Genomic DNA, 10,268 nt, shown 5'->3' with positions numbered 1-10,268 from the left:
TGTCGTTGCAGGTCAGGCGGCCACAGGACAGGTCCTGCTTGACCTGCAGGGCAAACAGGTACCTGGAAGAGACAGGAAGGGACCAGAAACAGTCTTAGCGCATTAGCGGAGTCGGGCCGGGCTGTGGCCACCTGATCGTCGTGAGTCATGAGCCGCTGGAACCTCACTGCTCAAACTCTGGTAATGAACAGCTCTGGTTTCATCCCACATCGGAACAGGATGAAAGGAGCTTCCTGGAGCAGCTCCCAGCTCAACACCACGCACTGCATAACGCATCGGCCCAGCGCACACGAGGTATGTGGGGTTTGGCACAAATCCCCGGTCTGCCCGGTGGACACCTCAAGTCAAGTCAAGTCAAGAGTTTTATTTGTCACGGCATACAAGTATACAATGAAATGCGGGTGATCTTTCCTGAGGACGACTCAGCGCCACGACCGGGTCACGTGAGACGCCGAGGTTTACGCCAGGCTTGTGCCGAATTCACCCTCGATTCAATCGATTCAAAATGGAAAAAAATTAACGGCGATTTGTTTGCCAAGGATGGCATTCGTTCTCAGTTATTTCTCGATATACGTCGGATATGACAAACAAGGTTTTCCAACATTTTAAGAAAAACTCACTTCTTGAATTGATCGATTTGAAAAGTAAAACTGAACACAACGCTGTTTCACATCTACATGCTTCACAGATGTTTTGTGACCACACAGAACATATACTAATCCCTATACTAATCACTATACCTATGTCCTGGTTTGTCTTGCCACATCGCACATATTCCTGTTGTCATCGTCTTGTTTCATCTATTGTCTGTTTTTTACGGTCATGTGTATTTTAAAGTTTGTGTAGTTTAGTAACTTGTAAATATACTAGGGCTGACCTCGATCAGTCGAATAGTCGACTAATCGATCGAAAGGAGCCGTAGTCGACTATATAATTTATATATATTTTTTCTTTATATAATAAATTTTTTCCAAAAGCAAAGAGGCCTAGAAGCGTAGCTAACTGCCTAAGAAAACGGGCACAGAGGCACTGAAAGAGGATTTCACACACACTAGACATCAGAGGACAAGAAGCCTTCCGTCGACTCCTTCAGACATTAACCCCCCACAGCCCAAATGGAATGACCCCCCCTCAAAATGTTTAAATAAATAAATAAATAAAATAATGTTTTCATTCAGGGGGGTAGTCGACTACCAGTAGACTATCGGCAAATTATGGCCAATCAAAGTCAACTATACAAATCCTTAGTCGGGGACAGGCCTAAAATATACTATTGTCTGTTCTTGTGGTCATTAAGTTTGTGTACATTTGTAATTGTTCTGATCCGTTAACATAAACCTGCAAAGGAACTACAGATGGAAATTAGCCTCTGGCTATATTTACATATGAGAGAGTGTCCATCAATATGTACTGTCCCTATTTTAAATAAATAAACAACAGGGTATCTGCAGATTTCAACAAGTTACATTTAAGACTTTCTAAGACCTTTTTAATACCACTTAGGCACCGAGCTCCCGGTAGCCCCGTAAAACGATTAAGCAAACACACGTCTTTTAAAATGTTAATTTATATCAAATATCGTCAAATATCATTATACTGTCCAAAATAATGAAAAACATTGCTGTTTTGAGCATCCGCCCTGGTCTCTCACCTGGTCAGCTCCTCCAGCAGCTGGGCGTGGTCAGGAGGGAAGAACTTCACCACCAGCCTCAGAACCGTGTGTTTGGGCCCTGAGAGGGGAGGAGTTACATGAGAGGGGAGGAGTTACATGAGAGGGGAGGAGTTACACGAGAGGGGATGAGTTACATGAGAGGAGGAGTTACATGAGAGGGGAGGAGTTACATGAGAGGGGAGGAGTTACATGAGAGGGGAGGAGTTACATGTGAGGGGAGGAGTTACATGAGAGGGGAGGAGTTACATTACTGTGTACGCACGTGTGATAAATCCCGATTTTTCTGTACGTACACACATTCTAAATTCTGGGCTTAGGAACGAAAATAGAACACTTTCTAAGCATTGTTGATAAATGAGGGCCCTGGTCTACAAGATACACTACACCACTAAGGTACCCATGTACATGTCAAATTACTTCCCAAAGGTCAGTGAATACCACAACCACAACACCAGAGGGAGCTCCACAAATCATGTGAAATCCAGATTCGGCTCAAACAAGGGACAAAACACGTTTCGCAATTATGCCACATCAATCTGGAACGCCCTACCCACAGCTGTAAAGGAATGTGAATCACTACCCACTTTCAAAACCACTCTCAAAGAGCACCTACGGGAGACTGCAATTCGAAACTGGCCCCTGTAAATGTCCTAACCCAACCCCCTCCAATGTACAGTAAATGTCCTAACCCAATAATACACGAGACACTCTTTTTGGGACCAAGTAAGGTTTCGTCGATAATCCAATGTACAGTTACCCCACCCCGCCTACCTTTCCTGGGATTACTAAGAATCACCAAAACTATACTCATATTCAAAACGGTATAAAACGGTAATGTACAGATGAAAAAACAATCCGTTTTGTACATGTTGACTGGAAGCAACTCACTGATAATCGACGGGTGTATTAGACCTATAGCTATAATATAAGATATATTTTAAGCACTCGCAAATCTCACAGTCCCCCCATTGATTAACGCAGTGGCGTTCTAGCGCCCTCTCGCGCATTAAGCAATGGCGCTGAATGAGTTAATGTTTTTTTTTGATCCACTTTTTCTCCCATTTTCTATATTTTCTCCCATCCCAATTTCGTATCATCCAATTCAACCCTCCCCTGTCACGGACGCTGTTTCTTGCCTCCCACAAGCCGGCTGCAATGTGGACTAAGTCATACATAGCACAAGTCCCCTCCGGTACTTGAGGTAACAGCAGTCGCATCTTTTCACCTGCGCAGCTCGATCTCTCAGTGGCGAGGAGTAACGCGTGGGAGGCTCACGCTGCCCCCGACACTTCCTGATTCTACTGCGCAGGCGCACCAACCGACCTGTAGGAGTCGCTGTCCACAACGCCCGATCCCCACCCTTCAGTTTCCCTCCCCGTAATACGGCCAATGTGTATTACTGTGGACGACCAGCTAAACTGAAAGCAAATGTGGAGCGCTGGGCTCGAACTGACGAGCCCAGTGTCTCCAGCATTTCGTGGCGAGTGCCTTGCCCACTACGCCACGTAGCCGCCCCTGAATGAGTTAATGTTTTCAATTTTTTTTAAATGATAAAAAAGGATCAGAATTTGACTGGGCTTAATATAGCAGATACCGATCAATACAGATGAATTCAAGTGTGCCGTGATCGGTTCTGATCTTCCCGATCCAATCATCCCGAGAAAGAAGCTTTCATTTTAAAACCACTTGTAGTAAAAAACACTTACGTCTGAGCTGCTTGATGATGGGCTTGATGAGGTCTAACCAAACCTGGCAACGCAAGAGAAACACACCTCGTTAGTGCAGAGGAGACATTCAAATGTTTAGATTAGATTACATTAGATCAGATTCAAATGTATTGTCATCATGCAGCACGAGTACAGTACAGTACAACGAAAAGAGGTTTGGCATCCAACCAGAGTGTGACTGTAACAGTAAAGTGCAACAGTAACATACAATCCTTTTTGGGGACCCCACACTTAATGTATCGCGTAATTTCAATGTAGAATTAAGGAATATCAAAATAAAAGCACACGTCGTTGAACTTGATCATGCATATTTATTAGAACAATTGAATTACAGCACTATGTTATCAATATACATTTATAAAACGAGGCATTTTAGCCAAAACAGTAAAAAAAAAAGATTAAAAAAAATTATTTACTTGCAAATGCCCCACTGTCACCTACCCATGACCCCAATTTGGGTCGTAAGTCATGACCCGTAATTTGAGAACCACTGATTTAGACGTATGAATAAAAAGCGTCTCCCCTCACCATCATCTTGTGTTGGTCCAGGAACTCCAGGCCGAAGTAGTCCCCCTCCACGAGGTTCATGTGGGAACACACCAGGTCCAGCAGCACCTTGCCCGAGGCTCTCTGCTGCGGACGACAAGAGAGGACAGCGGTCAGCTGATTCACTGAGGGCCGGGCAGCGGTCAGCTGATTCACTGAGGGCCGGGCAGCGGTCAGCTAATTCACTGAGGGCCGGGCAGCGGTCAGCTGATTCACTGAGGGCCGGGCAGCGGTCAGCTGATTCACTGAGGGCCGGGCAGCGGTCAGCTGATTCACTGAGGACCGGGCAGCGGTCAGATTCACTGAGGGCCGGGCAGCGGTCAGATTCACTGAGGGCCGGGCAGCGGTCAGCTGTTTCCCCAAGGCCTGTTTTTGGGCTTCGAACTTCGTCAGGGTTTTTCGAATTGGACGTTCGAACCTTCGTTTTAGCATCCGCAGAGCTAATGATGCTAATGATGGAGCATCGCCGTCGGTTGTGTGATAGTAAAGGGCTAACCTTCTGTATTGTTGTCACAGTGAAAGGGTTAACCGGCTGTCGTGTGGCAGTGAAAGGGTTAATAATATAAAAAAAAATCAATTTCTTTATATAAATATCCTCAAACTAAATCCTCAATTTGAATAAAGTGATTAATCAGATTTTTTTATTAAATCAACTTTCTTTAATGAATATAACTCATCAGTTTTTTGTTTTTTTTTAATATTTTATTTTAAATTTTTCAGAACATTGTACAAACATGACAAACAGTATACCAACATGACATACAGACACACTCAGACAGTGAAAGTAAAAAAAAATGCATTAAAAAAAACAAAATAATAATAACACATTTCTTACATTTGCTATTACAGCACGGTTACCAGCCATACATGACTTAGGCCCCGTTTAGACAAGCGTTTTGTGAACAGAAACCGCAAAAGTCATCTTGCGGTTTCACTTTTAATTTTACGTTTAGACGAGCGTTTTGGAGTGGAATTCTCCGTGCAGACGACGCTGTAATGACGGAGACCCGCTGTCACACGATTGGCGCATATGTCACATGACGTGCTGTGAAGACCCGCCCTACTCTGCCTCTGATTCGCAGACTGTGGATGGGGAATGTGATTGCACCAAAGCAGAGTCACTCACAGACAGTGGGTCCACTCACGCCGCGGGACAGATTCTTGTGTATTTAACCCTTTCACTGCCACACGACAGCGGGTTGTGTGATAGTAAAGGGGTAACCTTCTGTCGTGTGGCAGTGAAAGGGTTAAAAGTACTGCCAATGTAGCCTTCAGGTGATCTCCGTTGATATAAGTCAGACATACTTGCTTTGTTTACGTCTCGGCTACTGGCGCATACCTGCTACCTGTGACGTAAGCAGTACGCGCGACCAGAGCCGTGACAAACCTTTCGTCATCGTTTTATCAGATTTATACGTTTTAACAGTTTAGACGAGAGCGCAAAGCTTTTGCGTTTCTAGGAATTCCACCCTGGAAGGTAGTCTCACTTTTGTGCGGTTTCACCCCGTAAAAACGCCGTTTCCGTATAAACGAAAGGCACATCCGAAAAAATATTTTTGCGGATTCACCTTTTGCGGATTCACCTGCTAGCGTTTCCGTCTAAACGGGGCCTAAGAAATATTGTGTTTGGGGTCCCTCATAGGGGGACTGTGAGATCAGACGGGCGAATCAGCTGCCGCCTCTAGCCTCATCGAGATAGGCTAAGAACGGGTCCCAGATTTTTGAAAACCTTTTAAGTGAATCGGTTCTCAGGAACCTTAGTCTCTCCATCCGTATGACAGAGGTCATGTCCGCCATCCACAGTTGGAAAGAAGGTGCTGAGGAGGACTTCCACTCCATCAGTATTTGTTTTTTAGCAACCGTTGTCCCCAGTGTCAAAGATTGTTGTACAGCTGTAGGAAAGCTCAGAGAGGACTCAGAGCAGCCGAAGATGGCGAGCTCTGCCCCCGGCTGTATAGTTATCTTGTAGGCCTTAGAGTACCAGTCAAATATTTTGGCCCAGAATCCTGTTAGTGAAGGGCAAAACCAGAAGGCATGAGAAAGTGTACCCTCTGATACCTGGCACCTGTCGCACAGAGGTGAAACAGAGGGGTAGATCTTGTGCAATCTATGCTTGGAGTAGTGGAGACGATGCACAACTTTAAATTGGATCAGCTGGTGTCTACTATTGACTGAGCCAAGTTGTACTATAGACAGACTCCTATCCCATATAATATCAGATAGATCAATACAGAGTTCCTCCTGCCATTGTTCTTTAATCTTCTCAGTAGAGGCCATATTACAGTTGTCAAACAGACACACAAACCTAGAGATGAGGTGCTTGGAGTGGGGAGGGCTCAGCAATATATCAAAGAAAGAATGTTCAATTGGGAGCTCTTCGAAAGCCTGAACTTTGGATCTATCATAATTTCTGACTTGTAAAAATCTGAGCCAGTTGGTGCCGGGCAACTCAAACTTCCTCTTTAGTAGATCGAAGGATGCAAAGTGACCGTCTATGTATAAGTCCTTTTTTTTTTTTTTTTAAACTTAAATTTTTTATTAACAGTTATTTAGACAGACAGCACTTACAAAAAATAAATAATAAAAAATGAAGAAACTAGCATCACAACAAAAACAAAAAGAGAAAACAGTGCACATAAATATTTACATGGGTATCACATGGTTAGTTGTCTGGTTCCCCTACTGTTGTTTTCTAGGTATTTGATATAAAGGTTGATTGTGTATCTCCCTTAAACAGGCATAAACAGGTAATTCCTACTCAAAGACGATAAATGCTGACTAAGGTTTGTATGTGTGATCTGGGTCCAGAGACCCTCCTTGAGCTTCTTTCTTCCCTTCTCCTTCGTCCTTTCTTTTTTTTTCTCTTGTTTATTAACTTTCACTTTGCCTTTTGGTTCACCCATACACAAACCACCTCATCCCTGAATATTTAATATCACACCGTTAAACAGACATAAATAATAAGGTATAAAAGCATTCAGCACTTGTAATATCCCAAAAACAAAATAGAAAATATTAACTAAAGTACAGGTGTGTGACATGGGTTCATAGACCCTGCTTGAACATCTTTCCTCCTTTACCCTTCGATCTCTTGTGTTGCATTTGGTTCTTCCTCTGTGATGTCGTTCTCGTTCCTTCTATAATCCTCCCACTTTCCCCATCTTTCCCCAAATTTCTCTTCCTGTAACCTCAGCATGTGTGTTATCCTTTCCATATCCTGTATTTCTTCCACTATTCCTACCCATTTTGCTATTGTCGGTGGGTCTTCCTTGTACCACAGTCTCGTTATTGCTTTTCTGGCCGCTATCAACATTATCTTTATTAAATATTTGTCCCCCCCTTGTATTCCCTCGTGTGTCAGGTCTCCTAAGTAAAGCACCAGTCCTGTTTGTGGTAGCCCGTATCCTAATATTCTGATCATTGCTTCCCCTATCTCCTCCCAATACCCCTTCAGCTTCTGACATCCCCAGAATATGTGCGTGTGATTTGCCCCCTCCTTCCCACACATCCTCCAGCATGCGTTTTGTGTTGGTGCATATTTTCCCTTCAGCTCTGGGGTTATAAAGAATCTGATTATGTTTTTCCATCCAAATTCTTTCCATATTCTCGATCCTGTTGTTGAATGTTGTACCTCACATATGTTCCCCCATTCCTTCCCTGTTATTCCTATCTCTAGTTCTCTCTCCCATTTCTCCCTTATATAATCGGTCGTGTGTCCCTTGCTGGTCATTATAGCCCGGTATATTGCTGATATTACTCTTCCTTGCCCCCCTTCGTATGCCCATACTATCATCTTTATTATTCCATTCTGTTCCTCGTCTTTGGCCCCCCTTATTTCTTTGTTGTAGTAGTCTCTAACCTGTAGATATCTGAAGTGGTCCCTGTTTTCTAGTCCAAATTTCTCCTTTAATTTTTGTAGTGTCTGCATTTCTCCCTTCTCTATCATTTTGCATATTGCTGTTGCCCCCCCCCCCCTCTCCCACCTTCTGAATCCATGGTCTAACCTCCCTGGTTTGAATCTCTTGTCATGTACTACCCATCTCAGGACCCCTGACTGCTTCTCCAATTTGTGTGTTTTTACTACTCTGTTCCATATGGTCAAGGTGCATTTGGTGATTGGATCTAATAGTCCCTCTTTTTCTTTAAATAGTTCCCTATCCCCCACCAGAGCTTGTACCTTGTATCCCTCCCCTTCTTTTTCAATGTCTTTCCATCTTGCCTCATATCTGTCGTTACACCAGCACGTCACTGCTCTCAGTTGTGCTGCATAGTAATAATCTTGTAGGCTGGGTACTGCCATCACTCCCTCTTCCTTTGGTAGTTGTAGTGTTTTATATCTGACCTGTGGTCTTCTCCCCGCCCATATGAACCTCGATATCAGTCTGTCCCACTCCCTGAATTGATTCTGTGGTATTTGTATGGGTAGTGACTGGAATAGGTACAGTAACCTTGATAGTATGTTCATTTTAATGACCTCTATTCTTGAATTGAAGTCCAAGGGCATTACTGTCCATCTCTCTAGGTCTCTCTTTATGTTCTGATTTATCTGTGTATAATTTGCCTCAAACAGTTTCTCCACCCCTCTCGTGATGTTCACCCCTAAGTATTTAATCTTGTCCATGTCCCATCTTATCCCGTACTGTTCTCTAATTTCCGTCGTTGGAGAATAGTTCCATGCTAAGGTCTGTGTCTTTGTCACGTTTAGTTTGTATCCTGAGTAGTGGCCATATTCCTTCAGTAGATCCATCAGTGCCGGGAAGCTCTTTTCTGGTTGCCTCATGTATACTATCACGTCGTCTGCAAATAGGCCTAGTTTATATTCCGTTCCCTTTATCCTTACTCCCTTGATGTCCTCGGTCTGTCTGATCAGTTGTGCCAGTGGTTCTATGAAAACGGCGAAGAGCGTCGGTGAGAGACAACATCCCTGTCTGGTAGCCCTCTCTAATCTGATTCTATCCGTCAAGCTGCCATTTACCTTAACCCTCGCTGTCGGTTCTTGATATAGTGCCTTGATCATCTTCATCGCCCTCTCGTTCAGTCCGAACCTCATCAATGTTTTATATAAAAATGTCCAGCTCACACTGTCGAACGCTTTTTCTGCATCTAGGCTAATCAGTACCGCGCTACCCCCTTGTTTTTGTATCTCCTCTACTATGTGTAATGTCTTTCTCACGTTGTCCTGTGTCTGTCTCCCTTTAATAAATCCAGTTTGATCTTCATCTATAATGTCTGGCATAAACGTCTCAAATCTTTTTGATATTATCGATGTATACATCTTGTAATCTACGTTGAGTATGGACACAGGTCTGAAACTACTACATAATTCCCTATCCTTCCCTTCCTTCGGTATCGTGGTGATTATGGCTTCCTTCCACGAGGGGGGCATTTTCCCCTCTTCCATCGTGTGTCTGAACGCCGCCCCTAACATGGGTGCTAATTCAGTTCTAAATGTCTTGTAGAATTCCGATGGGAATCCGTCGCTCCCCGGAGACTTGTTGTTTTTAGCTCTACTAATTACATCTTCCAGTTCTTGTTCCGTAATTATTTTATTTAATTCTTCATTCTGTTCTTTCCCTATCGATGGTAACTCTAGCTTCTCCAGATATGTTTCTATTTCCTCTTCTCCCGCTGCTTTTGGCTGTGTGTATAATTTCTCATAGTATTCTCTAAATGTCCTCTCTATTTCAGCTGGGTCCCTCAATATTTCATTAGTCTTTGTATCCCTTATTGTGTGTATCGTGTTCAACTTCTGTTGCGTTCTAATTCTCCTAGCCAACAGTCTGGTCGCTTTTGGTCCCCCTTCATAGTACGTTTGTTTCATGAACCTCGCTTTCTTTTCTATTTCCGTCAATAATTCCCTATTTATCCTGGCCTTTACTTCTTTGATTTCTCCGAGCGTTTCCTGTTCTTTTGATATCTGGTGTCTCCCCTCTAGCTTCTTCAGCTTCCCTATCAGATTGTGATATGTCTCCGTTCTGGCCTTCTTCAGCATTGCTGTTTTTTCCATCAATTTCCCCCTTATCACTACCTTCAGTGTGTCCCATAGAATGTTCGGGTCTACCGCCCCGTTGTCATTTTCTTCCTTATATCTGGCTATCTCCTCCTTGATCTGACTCACCACCCCTTTGTTATTTAATATTCCTACATTTAGTCTCCAAATCGTGTTCCTCCGTCTCCCTTCTAGATCTACTGTCAGATATATGGCACTGTGATCCGATATGTCCGCTACTCCTATACTGCTCTCCCGTGCCCTGTAACTGTCCCCCGTCGTCATCAAAAAGTAGTCTATTCTCGCATATGTCACGTGTGGGTGTGAGTAATGT

At 43.7% G+C, this 10,268-nt stretch overlaps 1 protein-coding gene across 1 annotated transcript in view; it reads right to left on the bottom strand.

The window, feature by feature from the left end:
* Nucleotides 1-10,268, bottom strand: part of LOC311228980 (FERM, ARHGEF and pleckstrin domain-containing protein 1-like) — a 313,058-nt gene that overhangs the window by 134,199 nt on the left and 168,591 nt on the right. Inside the window, 4 exon segments of the mRNA XM_084314958.1 lie at nt 1-62; nt 1,652-1,730; nt 3,379-3,421; nt 3,928-4,032. The exon segment at nt 1-62 is cut by the window's left edge and continues 36 nt beyond it. Coding sequence (XP_084171084.1) covers nt 1-62; nt 1,652-1,730; nt 3,379-3,421; nt 3,928-4,032 — 289 coding nt within the window.

The sequence above is a fragment of the Notolepis coatsorum genome, assembly GCF_963971535.1.
Source record: "Notolepis coatsorum genome assembly, chromosome: 5".
Lineage (NCBI taxonomy): Eukaryota > Metazoa > Chordata > Actinopteri > Aulopiformes > Paralepididae > Notolepis > Notolepis coatsorum.
The sequence above is the reverse complement of the archived record's forward strand: the minus strand, read 5'-3'. Positions and strand labels throughout refer to the sequence as shown.